Here is a 14,686-nt window from a genome sequence, read left to right on the forward strand (position 1 = left end):
CCAGCGAGGAGGGGATGGCAGCCAACATCGATCGAGGATCTTCACCGCCAAGCTCAGAACGATTCAAAGCTTCAACCCGCTTGCATACATTCTTTATAAAAGATAAAGTCTAAATAATAAAGGAATAGAAACTATTATTTTACCTATAATAATAAAGTGTACTTTATTAAAACCCGCGCCGCGAGCAGAGTGCTTTAGCGCTCCACGGGCACCTTACCCACGTAGTAAAGATCCAAAAATCCCTAGACACCTGAAATCCACGCGCAACATTACCAATAATTCTAAAGCGAAAACCAGTTGGTAACAAGAATAGTAGCAGAAGGTTTTCAATATTGACGCACATTGACGCTTATCGAGAATCTTGTAATCGTTGAAGACTGAAAAAATTCTGTCAAATTCGAAATAATTTTCACGAAACAAATCGGAGTATCATTTACTTCAAAAACGATGTCAGACACGATAATAGATGAAAGGTAACTTCTTTGGAATTCTAATACTCGGTGTTTTTCATTGATTTTCAATTTTTTTAATATGTATGAACATTTTTCTCAGAGTGACTGACGAAATCGAAGCATTAAAGGCGATTCTACTTGACGATGAGTTAAACATAAAGGAAAACGAAAGGTAAGTTCTTTACACGAATAAATTTAATACTTTTTAACCTAGCTATTGGTCTGAATCAATTGTAAATTTTCTGTCATTAACATAAATCTTGACTTAAATTATCCTTGTAAAGTCTTGCATTAAATAAGAAATATTTCTTTTTTTCAAAAAAGAAAGATATTAAATTTTAAATCTGAATAAATACTGAATACTTATTAACAGTACAGTATAAATTTAAATTAAAAATGTCAATATCTACAAGTATAAACATTATTCTTTTTTATTTTTTAGAGGTGAACCAGAATGCATTGAGACTGTGTTATTTCCATCTACTGGGGAAGACTCTCAATCTCAATATGTTTGTGTAACATTAATTGTTCAATTACCTATGGGATATCCAGATATATCACCTACTATTAGTCTTAGGAATCCTAGAGGATTAGATGAAAATACAGTAAGGCTTATGCAATCAGATGCAGAAGCAAAATGTAATGATTTCATAGGCCAACCAGTTATGTTTGAACTTATTGAGGTATGTCTTACACAGAGAAATGGAAAGCTTGCAAATTATATCTCATATACATATGTACTAATTAATAATTTTCTATATTATTGTAACAGTTGATCAGGGAACATCTTACAAGAAGTAATCTTCCAACTGATCAGTGTGCCATATGCTTGTACGGTTTTAGAGAAGGAGATGAATTCACAAAAACAGAATGTTATCATTATTTTCATTCGCATTGTTTAGCAGCACATGTAGCTGCTGCAGAAAGATATTATAGAGAAGAACAAGAAAAATTGCCACAGTGGCAGCAAGATACTACTAATAAATTTCAAGTATATCACTTTGTTTCTATCATTTTATAATTAATCTTATTATTATGATATGTATTAAATGTTAGTGTAATTTTGCAGGCTATATGTCCTGTATGTCGAGAATCAATTAATTGTGATGTAGAAAGTTTATGGTCTGCTCCACCTCCAATAGATGTTGAAGCTGCAACAGATTTTTCAGTTACTGCAGAATTAAGAGAACTGCAAAAACAAATGGCAGCATTATTCTTAAGACAACAACAAAGGGGTGGTATAATTGATCTAGAAGCTGAGGGAATAAAAATGTTGGTAAGAACAGAAGATGAACCTGGTGCTACTACCGAAGGACTTAATCCACCTGGAACCAGTTTAAATGCATATTCCAATCAAAATATGCAATCTGTTAACCATATGGTACGTTTGCATATTTTTGACATTAAAAGAAAAAATTTTATCAATGTAAAGATACATGATTGGGAATAAAATGAAAAACTTGATTTTATAAAATATCTTAACAAAATGTTTTCCTTAGCAAATGCCGCAGTCGAAACAGCCATCACATCAGACAAGGAATCATGCACAATTACATCATAGTTATCATGGGCATCGAAATAGAGGTCGTGGACGAGCTCATTATCGGCGTCAATTTGACAAAGTTAGACAGACGGAATCTACTCCCAGATGACAATGGGTTCGAGATAAACTGTTTATTGTCTGGTCTCCTATTTTATTAAATATATATAATAATATGAGTAGCATTAGTAGCGTAATTATGAATGTACTATATAATAACTGTTTAATTTCAAATTACTTTTACATGATAAAATTATAGGTATTATTGTTCAGCAACATTCCCGTTGTAACGGTGTATAAGATGGGATGTGTTGAAACTTCCAAGGACTGTTTCTGTAGACTGAAGCCATGGTGCTCTTTTAAACGATCTGCAATCGTACAAAGTTCATTTTTTTGTTAATATAAATATGTATACAAAACTGTAAGTACTGTAACAAATTATAAACCAGAAATATGGGATAAAAATGCGCTATCAAAATGTTATATTAAAAAATATTTTGTACCAGTGATTTTAAATTCATTGATGGTAAAGAATCGGGAAAGTAACGTGTATTATATATTATGTATTATGCAATTTTTACAACCATTTTCGAATGCGTTTCTCAATGTGTATTTAATTTTACACAGAAATTTCTCAATAATATAGATCGTGGTATATAACAGAGCAGACATGGATCAGTGTTTAAACAGATATTTACATATTCCTTTAAAAGGAATAAAAAATTTAATTTTTGCTCTATACATACATTCTGAAGCAATGTAAATCTTTAGAATAATATGTAATTCTATTATATTACAAGTTTAACGTATGAAATATACCTTTCAAGAGTTGAGAATTTTGATTTAATACATAAATCAACCACTACTTCTGAGAAAACGCTGTTCAAAATATAGAAGAAAATTGTTGCATATTAATATGCTTTGCAAAGTATTGCTTTTTGTACATATGTAATATTTACATCCAAAAAGTTCCATTAAGTTTTTAATCTGTGCTATTTAGTTATTATATATTGTTGAAACTAATATTTTGCTTTCTTTATTTTATTTTTATGCATTAAATAATTCTTTGCTGTATAACAAAGAATATTCTATTAAAGGATAAAAAATCTTCCTTGTGATTGTGATACAAAAGGGTAGTAGGATAAAACTTGAAAAAAGTTGAGAAAGATAAAAAATATAAAACCATTCCAGTACAGATAAGTTTAAACATTAATTTTATCATAAAGTGAGTTATTTAGTATGATAATGATAAATTTATTACGTTATTATGCTCTATAAATATAGAATAGTAAATATTTTTCATAAAAGTTTACAAAATCATAAAAATTGATTATATTAATTATCTTCATTTTAAAAAAAATAATTATTTTGTATATTTGTTTTAAACAATATTTTTATTTTAATATCTTTTAAGAAATAAAAAAATACTCTAATTTATAATATGATAAAATATACGTCGCTATTTATTTATATTTTTATATTATACTACATTTCTATTAGGATGTTTTTCATTAGCCTATTGTACAATTTAGTTTAACAACTCTATATTGAATAAAGACTTAAACATTTCAATATTCGTACTAAATTTTGATGTTTTTTATATATATTTTTTAAGAAAGTCGAATTAACAATTAAAAATGTTTGAGAACTGTGCAAAAAGTGTTTTTTTTTAATTTAAATATATTACTTTAACTTCGTCAATTTTACTTTATGTATACCAAAGAACTTGTATTTAATTAGATTAAATGTGTCTTAAATGCAGGAAACTATACTTTTTTTTATTTTGCTTGATATATTCATCTGTGATACTTTAAAAAAAAATTATAATTCAATTTTTACTACGCTTATTTTATAAATATATGTATATAAATAATTATATCAAAAATTGAAAACAGAATTTGTTGAGTGTTTGTATCTATAAAAACTTTGTAATCTTGATATTTATTTCTTACTAATGTCACTAAGTACATTTTCTGATAAAAGGTGTTTTAAATAATATTAACAATAAGCAAGTACAAAATGCAATATATTGATTTTTTCATAAATAAAATTGCAATGTACGACAAATTTGAAATAGAATTAATTATAATAGTCTTTAGAATGGTTTTAAAGTTACTAATGCAAAATGTGTTGTATTGTTTAATAAAATACTTCAATTTGAAAACATCTTCAACTCGCATTTTTAGGAATCCTTGATTTAATTTATCAGATTTATTAAATACTTGTATCTAATAAAATTCATTAAATACTCCCATATTATATACCGTATCATAAATGTTGGAAAAGTAATGCTACCTTTCAATTTTTCTGCTTATAAAACTATGTTACTTTTATCCGTTGTTCCATTCATAAAAGAAAAAGAATTTGGTATAATAGCAGTAAGTAGTTATCACAATAAATTACACTAAATTTAAATAAATGTTTCTGTTAAATGTCTATTATTCACTATATATCTCATATTTATTGTAAACTTTTACGAAATATTTACACTGATTCTAATATTATAAAACGTAAATACTATATTGTACCTGTAAAATAATTTATATATATAATTTTTCTTAGTTACAAATTTCTTCAGAAGTATTAAAAATTAAGATGTACAATATAAAAATGTAATTGTAGTTAGCTAACATTTCATTTACAATTTTCTATTTCAAAGTTAATATTATGTTAAAAAATGTTCAACAAATAATGAAATAATTTATGTTTTCACAATTACAGCATAGTATTGCCGTGTTTTACCGACTAAGATGGTACATTTAAGTTTAAGTTTAGTAAAACGTTTGTATAAATAAATTCTGAATCTCTTCTTTTCATAATTGTAACAATTAAAAGATTTATTATAAATTAATGTATTTACAATTCAATCAACCTTACTTATCATTCAAGTTAATAACCAGTCACCACCTTTTATATATTTCATAGTATGTAAGTCGTAATAAGATTATAAATTTTTCAAAATAATTATTTAATAAATTAGTTTAATACTATATGGTGCATTCTTTTAACTTGATAAGTTTTAATCGTAGATGGTCAAGTTCTATTTGTACTGGTTTACAGAAATCCTTACATTGTAATAAAACACTAGAAGCTGTGTTTAATAATACTGGATTAATGGAATTCGGTGATGGAATGTCTACAGAAACAGAACTAACAATACTGCTATCACCATATCCTTCATCGATACTTTCATCTGAATTTTTTGTAAGTGCCTTCAATTGATCCTTTAAATCCTGTAGAAAAAAAGTATTTTTAGTACCATGTTGCATTAAGTAATGATATAATGAATAAACCATGAGCATTACTTTGTTTCTAATTAAAACCTGCTTTAGACACTCTTGCAAAGAAATTTCCATCTTACTTTTCTGAAACAAAATAATCATTAAAAAATACATGATTTCTTCAATAGACTTTTTTGAATATATTTTATGAGATCATTTTCAGTACCATATTATTTAAATGCCCCTTAATTTGGATACCATGGAGTTTATTTTCCAAATGCTTCACTTTACGTTTTTCTTGTCGAAGTTTCCTAATAAGTGCACTATTAGCTTCGTACGACAACGTTTTTAACCGTTTGTTTTCATTTATTATATCTTGCATTGAATTCAATTTTTCTTCAGCTTCTGTATTTTTTGTTTTTAGAAGTTTATACTGTGCAATCATTTTAGTTAATTGTAATCGCAATTGGAAGATTGCATCTTCTATCTGACTTTGTTCCTGTTTGGAAGAAAGCAGAGTAGTCTGCAATGCTTCATTTTTAGAATGCAACTTCTGAATTTCAAGCTGCGTTTTGCGAAGAGAATCAGCAGTTTGATTTTTCTCTGTTTCACACCTTTGTATGTTTTCTTCCATAGTTGTAATTAATAATCTTTGCTTGGTCAATGTATTTTCCATTAATGTCTTGGAAACTTCATTGCCTAACAGCCGTTTTTCTAATGTTTTTAATTCTGCTTTTGTATTTCGTAATTCATCTTCTGTTAATTCCAACTTTGTAGATACATCTGGAGAACTAGATGTTATACGTGTATCTTCTGATTCTGAATTACTATTTGATTGATTTTGTGATTTTAAGATTCGTACTTCATATTCTAAATTTTGTTTCTCTTTCTGATGTTTTTGAAGAAGTTCAGTATAATCCATATTTAGTTGTTTATATCTAGCATTTATGTTTGCTATAGTTTGTTGCCTTTGTTGTAATATCCCCTGGTACGTATCAACTTCTAATTGCAAAGTTTTCTTACTTGCTTGTAACCCATGTACTTGAGACTGATACCATTTTGTAGATGCTTCTGATGCATCTAAACGATTATTGACATCTGTCAAAGTATTTTGCAGTTTTTGTTTTTCTTGGAGTACCAACTGCATCTCCACATACAATTCGGTTATCTTTCCTTTAAGACCTTCATTTGCTGCAATTCTAGCATTCAGTTCAATGCGCATATTTTCTAGATCCATTCTGAGTCTCTCATTTTCTAATTCTAATAAAGCAACACGTTTTGACAACTCTATGTTTGAAACATCGGGTGTTGACAAATGTCTGATACAAAATTCATCTGTTATTAATTGCAGAGAATCTGTTGATGTAATAGAATCTAGTTCACCTTTGAATGAATCTGACAAATTATCCATTATTCCAAATTACATAAAAATTTAATACAAAGCTTTTATAAAATTTTTTTCTGGTAAATATAACACGTATGTACAACAATACATAACTGTCATTTTATTAAGTTATGTTAGTCCATCTTTTAGACTTTTATTTTTTACAAGATGTATCTATTACATATAGGTCATTCTATAAAATGCTCTTAATGTAATCTACTTACAGTTATTTAATAAAAGAATACGAAGTATCACATATTACTGGGATATAACATACGGTTTTACTTGCTTAAATGTCATTTGACATTTAAGTACTTATTCTAGAATGCGGCCATGCGTATATGTCAGTCACACGCTGGCAGCCATAATACTTAGAAACTTCGTGAGTACTTAGAATTTGTATTTATGTGTTTGTGGAAAGAGCATAATTTATGATGTAATTTCATGAGAATGAACTTTACAAAGATTTCAATATTTTTGAATGATAATTATTCATTTCTATTTGATTATCATATTCCAACAAAAACAACATAAAATTGAAAAACAACATTTATATATTCTATATTATGGCGCCAACGTTGGTTTATGTATAAGCCCATAAAGACGACAATCTCGTAACAAATCTTCTATATAAAGAGCGGGGAATTTCTGTTTACGCTCGGATTTGAATTTACAATGTACCACCTACTACTTACTCACATAATTATACAGTTATTTAAAAAAAAATGCAATTTGAAATTTATTTGCCGGGATTTGAATCCGCGCGCAAGAATAAACTTGCAGTTATACCTAGCGCCTAGTCGGCTATTTTATAAAGCAGCTATTACAATAAAATAGATAAATATATATATTTTTAAGTTATTAACTATATATACCAAAAAATATCATATGTAGAAAGATTCGGAATAAGATGATCTATCAGCATGAAACAGTTCATTAAAATCCGAGGAGTGGATTTTGGGGGCACCCGTTGTCAGTTGCGCGCATGATCGTTCAACATCTTTGGATTAAGGGTGTGTCTGTTCTTTTTGCGGGAGGGGTCGTATAAACGAATCCAAGTGTAACAAATAAAGAATACAGTAATATTCACACAAGTTTGATCTATTCGTTGCTTGGATGTGTGAAGATTAATATCGTGGGTAAAGGTGTTAACATCGTACTTTTGTGAGTGGTGTTTATTGAGAGCGTAACAGTGAACAAAACCTCTTTGGTGCATGGAGTTCTGTACAATTCGTGGTATCTTTCCCTAATTTCCAAGCCCCCCCTTCATTCGACCCGATTCCCCATAAAGATTCAATCCCCTATAGTCTCTAGTCGCTCCCGTTCATGGCTGCGGCCCGGGGTGGGGGAAAACAAGCTGTATAACGACGTAAAATTTAGAGGCTTGTATGCAGGAATATGTCAAGTTTAAAAATCGGTAAGTTATTATTTGATTGATTATTTTCCATAATCAGGTGATAAAAGATCATACTTCATGGTTAATGAGACGAGCGGCTGAATTGACTCGCGCTAGTTGTTGCCCCTTTGCATCCAACACGCTTCTATACTTTGCTTTTGTAGTATGGTAGGCAAGAAGGCAATGAACGTACTCTATATACGTGCTTCGAAAGTCGCCGATTCTTGTTCAAGGTTTGCGCGAAGGGGATCAGGAAATAGTTTCCTGACTTTTACATCCACACGCTCTCTTACTTATTGTAAATATTTCACGATGAACGCGTGTTTTATCAAGTCGTCGCTTATGACATTTGCCAAATTTTATAGAATATAAACCGTAGTTAAAATAGTACTACAGTGTTTGTTTGTTTTTTTTTTTTGTTCTCTCGTACAAGCTTTTTAGGTACTTCTCTCACTTGAGGAAATTATTGAATGGTATTTTATATTCCTTCATTTCAGGATGTTTTTATTTTTTATCAGTTTTTTGCTATAATTATTGTTGTGTAAGATATATACAGGGAATATTTTGCATATTTTTTAAATACCTTTATGTATTAATACATTACAATCAGCATGAATGTCAACTTTTCATTAATATAAATGTTATAAAATGTTTCATTATTTAAGAGGTCTTTTTTTTTAAATCACTGTCAGTTTTATGTTTCACTTTAAACTTAAAATGTGTTCTTTGAATTAGAATATAACACATTAGTTCTGTGTATCTGATTTGAATATTTATTGACATAACATTTGATAAGTTTTATATTATATATTTGTATTAATAGTTTTATAATTTAATTTAATTTAAAGGAAAATAAGTTAACATTTGCATGAGTTTTTATGCAATTTATACTGTATATATAAAATTCGTACATTACAAAACAGGACTATAAGACTAATTAGTACTAATAAATTAATACTCATTATGTTGCTTAAAGAATAAATATTTTAACAATTTTAACACTGATAAAATTTATATGCGATACGAACTAAATAATTGTATAACTTAAGATAATATTAAGTAATAACACATTATTTTTTGACTATATATTTGAAGTTATTTGTTTTACAATATTTATAATGTCACTTTAATGATTATTTCATTTTCTCTAAAGTGTTGGTAATGCACTTGCTTGCCCTACCCTTGAGAACGATGGACTCTGAGCAAAGAAATCAGCAGGTATATCAACACTAAACAAAAAGCTAAAGAATGAATGCCTGCTGCACTTACGCTGCCGACACAGAACAAGCAGACTTAACATTTATGCAAGTAGCGCGTGAGTAGCAGCTACTCACGCCACACTCAGACATATATCTCTGTTTTCGCACATGGCAGCCATGAAGCATGGTACGTTTTTTATTCTTGTATGCTTTGCTTTGTATGTAAATTTCTTTCCAAAGTCATATTATACTATAGTTTATCAAGAAATAAGTAAAGAATATATTTTTATTGTACGTACTTGATATGGACCTTGAGACATAAAATAAATGAATTTCCTCTTAGAAAAGATCAGTAATTAGAAGTAATATGTTTCTTAACTTTCAGTATAATTAATAAACTGCAATTTGTAATAATAATTAAACTGTTATGCACAGTGGTTTAAATAAAGTAACTTACAGTGTTACTTATTTAACAGATTTTTAAAATTTGAAATGTAATTTATATTATTAACTGTTACATTAATAACTATGATCATTAAAAGAAGGTAAAAGATAAGTATAAATAAATTTGTCCATTTCTAATCTTGTAACAGTCTTATATTTTAACAATGATAAATAACTAAATTGAACTATAATAGGTCTATACCATTAATGTACTACAATATGATAGTTATATTAGTAGATTTTGTTATGTTAAATTAAAAATTGTCTAATTCTTAGTAAATGTCTTTTGTTTCAGTTGTGATTATTCCTTTAAGTAAGCCTTTCTTTGTATGTGTTTTCAGTTTTTATTTTAATAGCGTGCTTAGAAAGTAAATACGAATAATTAAAAAATTTTGATCTTACAATATTATCTATATTCGATAAATTTAAAAACGTTCCATTTTAAATTTAAGTTAGAATTATTCTTAATAAAATTTCAGTACCTATTAGACGTTTTGTATTCATAAAACGCATTGCTGTCATTAAAATATTAGTATAGAATGTGTATATTTGGAAGAAATGTAATTGTAATCATTTTCAGGCAAGACAAGTCAGGACGACGTATGTTATGTTGTCGCCAAATATGATTATGGAGCACAAGGTGCTCAAGAGTTAGATTTACGTAAAAATGAACGTTATTTACTTCTCGATGATTCGAAACATTGGTGGAGAGTACAAAGCGCAAGGGGTCAAGCTGGCTATGTGCCAAGTAATTATGTTAAAAAGGAAAAACCATCCCTTTTTGATAGCATCAAAAAAAAGGTCAAAAAGGGCTCTGGTTCGAAAACTCTTCCATCCAGTAATTCGCCATCTAGAGCCGTTGAATCTCCTATAATGGCCAGGCGTTTGCCTGCCGATCCAAGCGAAGCGATAGGAACGGCAGTTGTCAAATACAATTATCAAGCACAACAAGCGGATGAATTATCACTCGTCAAAGGCACTAGAATTTTAATATTAGAAAAAAGTAACGATGGCTGGTGGAGAGGTCAAAGTGGTACCCAAGCAGGCTGGTTTCCATCAAATTATACTCAAGAAGAAGGAGATGCCGATGATACTCTTCACACATACGCAATGGCTGAAAACGTTCTTGATATTGTTGTCGCTCTTTATTCGTTTTCTTCTAACAATGATCAGGAACTATCTTTTGAAAAGGGTGATCGTTTGGAAATCCTTGACCGTCCACCGGCAGATCCTGAATGGTATAAAGCGAGAAACAGTCAAGGACAAATAGGTCTTGTACCACGTAATTATCTTCAGGAGCTAAGCGAATATTTAACCCAGCCATATCGTGAACGAGGAATGACAAGCAGTGAGATTAGTACAGGTGATTCTCTTGAAAGAAGGCCAGACCCCGGCGATAGACCACACCTTATTGGAAAACCTTGGTACTACGGTAGTATTTCACGTTCTCAATGTGATACACTACTGAATCAACATGGTCATGATGGTGACTTTTTAATTAGAGATAGTGAAACAAACGTAAGTATCTCATACTTTAATATTGCTTTTTTATGATTCTAAATACTACATTAGAAATATTTCAACTTTCAGGTGGGAGATTATTCAGTATCTTTGAAAGCTCCAGGACGTAATAAGCACTTTAGGGTACACGTGGAAGGAGCGTTATATTGTATTGGTCAAAGAAAATTCCATACACTAGACCAATTGGTAGACCATTATCAACGAGCGCCTATTTATACTAACAAGCAAGGTGAAAAGTTATACTTGGTGCGCCCATTGCCAAAAGGCAACCCCAGTAGCAATGGTTGCTAGGTGAATTTCGTGCCATGAGACAGTCCATGCGCTTTATTGGAATGTATCTTTGAGATACGTGACGCCTGCCTAGTAATATCACAATATCACACATCTCGTATGTTTATACATAACAATTAATATAATTGGTGAACTCATATATTAGTGTTTCTTGATTGTTTGTCCATTTACACTCGTAAATAATTTATTACTCTAAGTAATTGCCACCACCAGCAATTCTTACCATACATTGGAGCTTCCATACTATTTAGCAAACAAAGCTAAAAGAAAGACGAATAAAAAAAAAAAATATTTGTACGGCAGCTATACGACGATTGACTAGTTGACACACAAAGCTTCTCTTTATATCCATATGTAATTGTAAAACACGACCGACCATGTTATTACAATTAATTAATATATTTACAACTACACATAATGTAGACTGCAAGTGTAATGATCAAATAACGGTTAATTATCATGCAATTACGACCGGTTAAGTGGATCTCTACTCTGAATCTATTGGTATTGAATTATGACAAAGACTAAGTGTTCATTTGTGATTTTGTATTTATTAGAAATTTTTAAGTAAATAAACTGTATTTAAGTGTGCATCAGGTAAAATGGATTTTTGTCTGTCCCTTATTTACTGTATATTTTATATTATTCTTGTATATTTTATATATATATATTTAAAACTTCCTAAACGTGTGTGTAGGAATCAAATAGAATAAAAACTGAAATGAAACTCTAAACTATATTAAACAGGGATAACTGTGAGAGGCAAAATACATAATTGGTAACAAATATTAATCTTTATTTAACGTGTATATCATATTCATAAATAAAGGTATTATTTTAGTTTATATGAATAAGAGATTGGTGCTCCTGGAGATAAAAGTTAATGGCACTAATTGCCAATAAGGTCACGTATATAAACAATTGCCCTAGTCTAAACATATTTTAGCTCTGTATTATTTGTTCGTAATTCCATTAAAAGCATATGCTTACTTAATCATAAGAAAGGATTGTTCGAATTTCTTGTCATGTTACTCACACCAGAACCGACCTAAAAAGTCTTGTATGTATTTGAATGTATTTTATACATGTAAAAAAAAATAAAAGTAATACAAAAAAATAATATTTATACCATAAAAGGATTAGCATGATATGCTGGAAGAGTTGGTTGCCACACTTTATTTGTCATTAATTGACTAAATTGAATTACATCTCTGTTATTAGATGATCCAATACCTACCCATTGCGGATCTGAAATATTATCTTATTTATTATCAACTTTTTATTTTATACCATTTTAATGAAAACTTACCATTATTTATAGGAAACTGCGCTGGCTTAAAAGGATTAACAGGATTATATATGGAGGTATCAATGGATTGTGTATTATTATTAACTACATTAGCTGATGGTCGCCATAAATCACCAGTTACAAAAGGATTTGAAATTACATTTGTAGTTTGATTTCCTACATTCCAAACTGAATTTGAAGCTGAAAAAAAGTAACGAAATTACTTTTCTAAACCAATTACAAATAATGATATAAATAATGAATATACCATTATTAGAATTCCATGTGGATGTATTTAATGTTGCTGGAGTATCATCTTTCAGTTGGGTTTGTTTCATTAAAGAGTCTAAGTCTTTGAGTGCCGCATAACGATCTTCGGATGGAGGTATATATGTTCCGTTTGCATTCATTATGTTAGTAGAATTTCCTGTAGTTTGACTAAACGGACTTGAGGATTCGATATCTAAACGAAGAATAGGTAATTATTAAAGTTGAAGCTTTTATAAAGCCAAAGATGTAGCACATTTCTTTCATTTACTTGTATTTTTAGGACTATTAAAAACAGGATTGTTGTCGAAATTGGCGAAGAATGGCTGAGGTACGATCGGTTGACTGAGTTTATTCGTAGGCGTTGTAGTAGTAATAAATGGATCAGGAACTTTACTGAAATCAGCTACAAAATCTGTCGAAAAGTTGTTAGAATTTACTGACTCAGAATTGTTTATTTTCTGAGTTGATATAGAAGATAATGTTGATGTTCCAGAATGAGGAACCCTTGGAATGTTGGTTTGATTCGACGACTGCAATTTTTGATTGGAGTTTTGATTAGAATTTTGATTTGCCATGGACGGATCCAAATAGTATCTCTTAAGCTCGTATTTTGCACTCATAAGATCTTTCATTTTTTGTTCATCTTTTGTATCTAAAGTTTGAGGGGAATTTGAATTCATCAAGCCTAACCATATTCTTCTGCAATATTCGTTACCACGTTCCTTTATAAAATCTATTTCCTCTTGTGTAAATGTTGCCATAGAAATAGATTTTACTCTGTGTGGTGGTGTCAAGCCCCGTCTGCAATTTCAAACAAAACTAGTGATACAAATGTTTGTTCCTACATCGATTAATGAAAGTTTTCATATTATAATTATCTGTGTCAAAGTATTAAAAGTAATTTTTTAATATCTTACTTTTTTATTTTTAATAACCAGTCAATTTTGCATATTTACATACTTTACATTATAACTGTTGAGTTTCTTTATTACTTATGAGTTTAATATTTTGAGCACTGATAACAACTACTACACACAAAGAAAAGACAGATGCTGATAGTATATTAACTTCCTGAGTGCAACTACAAGCGTTCAGTAAATTTATAATCTATGTCAAGTCAATAGTAAAATGTATTCGTTGCACACATTTTAACAAAACTTACAATTTATATATATGAATAATAACATTTTAATTTTTATTCATATTGAAACAACATCTAATGTAGTTGAAATGTTGACATGTATTCAGTGTTAATCATGAACCTTTGAACGTTATACATCGCGAAAGAAAAATGGAATTTTGTTAGCCTCATTTTTGATAGAAATAACCGATAAGTAAAATAATCGTTACGTCATTTTTAACGATGAAGAAGAGTCGATACATTTTGTTGGCTTCTTAGAGGTAAGGAATACTTACAGCATACCAGAACAAGAGGTACAGACAAATGAACCGATTGTCATGTTGACGTAAGTAGGACCTCGCTGATGGCAGTCGAAACATTCTTTGTTACCGGGTTGCGAGACCAGCTCGCGCAATATTTTTAAATTCTTTTCATCTTGCTTTCTTTTAGCGGACGCCATCATATATGAGAGCTATTTAAAATTTGAAACGGAACAGAGACACAACTCCTCTTGAACTCTACTTACGGAACTGACTCAATTTTCTGTCACGACCGCGGTG

The 14,686-nt window shown here is 29.7% G+C and overlaps 4 protein-coding genes across 13 annotated transcripts; 2 read left to right on the forward strand and 2 right to left on the reverse strand.

Moving 5' to 3' along the window:
* The first annotated feature begins 310 nt into the window (after positions 1-310).
* On the forward strand, positions 311-2,828 carry LOC114883187 (E3 ubiquitin-protein ligase RNF25). 2 transcript variants are annotated; one of them, XM_029200740.2, is made up of 7 exons: positions 311-473; positions 553-624; positions 895-1,135; positions 1,225-1,443; positions 1,522-1,833; positions 1,952-2,131; positions 2,252-2,828. In XM_029200740.2, exons 1-6 carry the CDS (start codon positions 448-450, stop codon positions 2,102-2,104), a joined length of 1,023 nt encoding a protein of 340 aa, XP_029056573.1. In that variant the 5' UTR covers positions 311-447; the 3' UTR covers positions 2,105-2,131; positions 2,252-2,828. The 2 variants fall into 2 exon arrangements, with proteins under 2 accessions (XP_029056573.1, XP_029056572.1); XM_029200739.2 differs by having other exon boundaries at positions 1,952-2,828.
* Positions 2,829-4,811: 1,983 nt separating this feature from the next.
* On the reverse strand, positions 4,812-6,969 carry LOC114883190 (tuftelin-like). The gene is made up of 3 exons (XM_029200749.2): positions 5,440-6,969; positions 5,298-5,357; positions 4,812-5,225 (listed from the first exon to the last, which is right to left on the reverse strand). Exons 1-3 carry the CDS (start codon positions 6,622-6,624, stop codon positions 4,980-4,982), a joined length of 1,491 nt encoding a protein of 496 aa, XP_029056582.2. The 5' UTR covers positions 6,625-6,969; the 3' UTR covers positions 4,812-4,979.
* A 541-nt stretch (positions 6,970-7,510) lies between these two features.
* Positions 7,511-12,039, forward strand: LOC114883222 (cytoplasmic protein NCK1). 5 transcript variants are annotated; one of them, XM_029200808.2, is made up of 5 exons: positions 7,511-8,014; positions 9,147-9,379; positions 9,932-9,949; positions 10,217-11,154; positions 11,227-12,039. In XM_029200808.2, exons 2-5 carry the CDS (start codon positions 9,361-9,363, stop codon positions 11,446-11,448), a joined length of 1,197 nt encoding a protein of 398 aa, XP_029056641.1. In that variant the 5' UTR covers positions 7,511-8,014; positions 9,147-9,360; the 3' UTR covers positions 11,449-12,039. The 5 variants fall into 5 exon arrangements, with proteins under 5 accessions (XP_029056641.1, XP_029056644.1, XP_029056646.1 ...); XM_029200811.2 differs by having other exon boundaries at positions 7,511-7,676; XM_029200810.2 differs by lacking the exon at positions 7,511-8,014 and adding an exon at positions 8,043-8,291.
* A 184-nt stretch (positions 12,040-12,223) lies between these two features.
* Positions 12,224-14,683, reverse strand: LOC114883221 (arf-GAP domain and FG repeat-containing protein 1). 5 transcript variants are annotated; one of them, XM_029200804.2, is made up of 6 exons: positions 14,423-14,683; positions 13,275-13,807; positions 13,005-13,199; positions 12,758-12,925; positions 12,578-12,696; positions 12,224-12,496 (listed from the first exon to the last, which is right to left on the reverse strand). In XM_029200804.2, exons 1-6 carry the CDS (start codon positions 14,587-14,589, stop codon positions 12,443-12,445), a joined length of 1,236 nt encoding a protein of 411 aa, XP_029056637.1. In that variant the 5' UTR covers positions 14,590-14,683; the 3' UTR covers positions 12,224-12,442. The 5 variants fall into 5 exon arrangements, with proteins under 5 accessions (XP_029056637.1, XP_029056636.1, XP_029056639.1 ...); XM_029200803.2 differs by having other exon boundaries at positions 12,758-12,937; XM_029200806.2 differs by having other exon boundaries at positions 12,758-12,937; positions 13,275-13,825; positions 14,423-14,511.
* Positions 14,684-14,686: the final 3 nt, after the last annotated feature.

Source organism: Osmia bicornis, chromosome 1 (assembly GCF_907164935.1).
Source record: "Osmia bicornis bicornis chromosome 1, iOsmBic2.1, whole genome shotgun sequence".
In the NCBI taxonomy this organism is placed as follows: domain Eukaryota; kingdom Metazoa; phylum Arthropoda; class Insecta; order Hymenoptera; family Megachilidae; genus Osmia; species Osmia bicornis.

What these genes read in the sequence shown, in the direction of transcription:
- LOC114883187 (XM_029200739.2), top strand. Translation starts at nt 448, where the DNA reads ATGTCAGACACGATAATAGATGAAAG. An exon ending in GACACGATAATAGATGAAAG is followed by an intron (nt 474 to 552) that starts GTAACTTCTTTG and finishes CATTTTTCTCAG; the next exon opens with AGTGACTGACGAAATCGAAG. An exon ending in AACATAAAGGAAAACGAAAG is followed by an intron (nt 625 to 894) that starts GTAAGTTCTTTA and finishes TTTATTTTTTAG; the next exon opens with AGGTGAACCAGAATGCATTG.
- LOC114883190 (XM_029200749.2), bottom strand. Translation starts at nt 6,624, where the DNA reads ATGGATAATTTGTCAGATTCATTCAAAGGTGAACTAGATTCTATTACA. An exon ending in AGGGGCATTTAAATAATATG is followed by an intron (nt 5,358 to 5,439) that starts GTACTGAAAATG and finishes ATTTTGTTTCAG; the next exon opens with AAAAGTAAGATGGAAATTTC. An exon ending in AGGTTTTAATTAGAAACAAA is followed by an intron (nt 5,226 to 5,297) that starts GTAATGCTCATG and finishes TTTTTTCTACAG; the next exon opens with GATTTAAAGGATCAATTGAA.
- LOC114883222 (XM_029200808.2), top strand. An exon ending in TTAGAGATAGTGAAACAAAC is followed by an intron (nt 11,155 to 11,226) that starts GTAAGTATCTCA and finishes TTCAACTTTCAG; the next exon opens with GTGGGAGATTATTCAGTATC.
- LOC114883221 (XM_029200803.2), bottom strand. Translation starts at nt 14,589, where the DNA reads ATGATGGCGTCCGCTAAAAGAAAGCAAGATGAAAAGAATTTAAAAATA. An exon ending in CACATGGAATTCTAATAATG is followed by an intron (nt 12,938 to 13,004) that starts GTATATTCATTA and finishes ACTTTTTTTCAG; the next exon opens with CTTCAAATTCAGTTTGGAAT. An exon ending in GCAGTTTCCTATAAATAATG is followed by an intron (nt 12,697 to 12,757) that starts GTAAGTTTTCAT and finishes ATAATATTTCAG; the next exon opens with ATCCGCAATGGGTAGGTATT.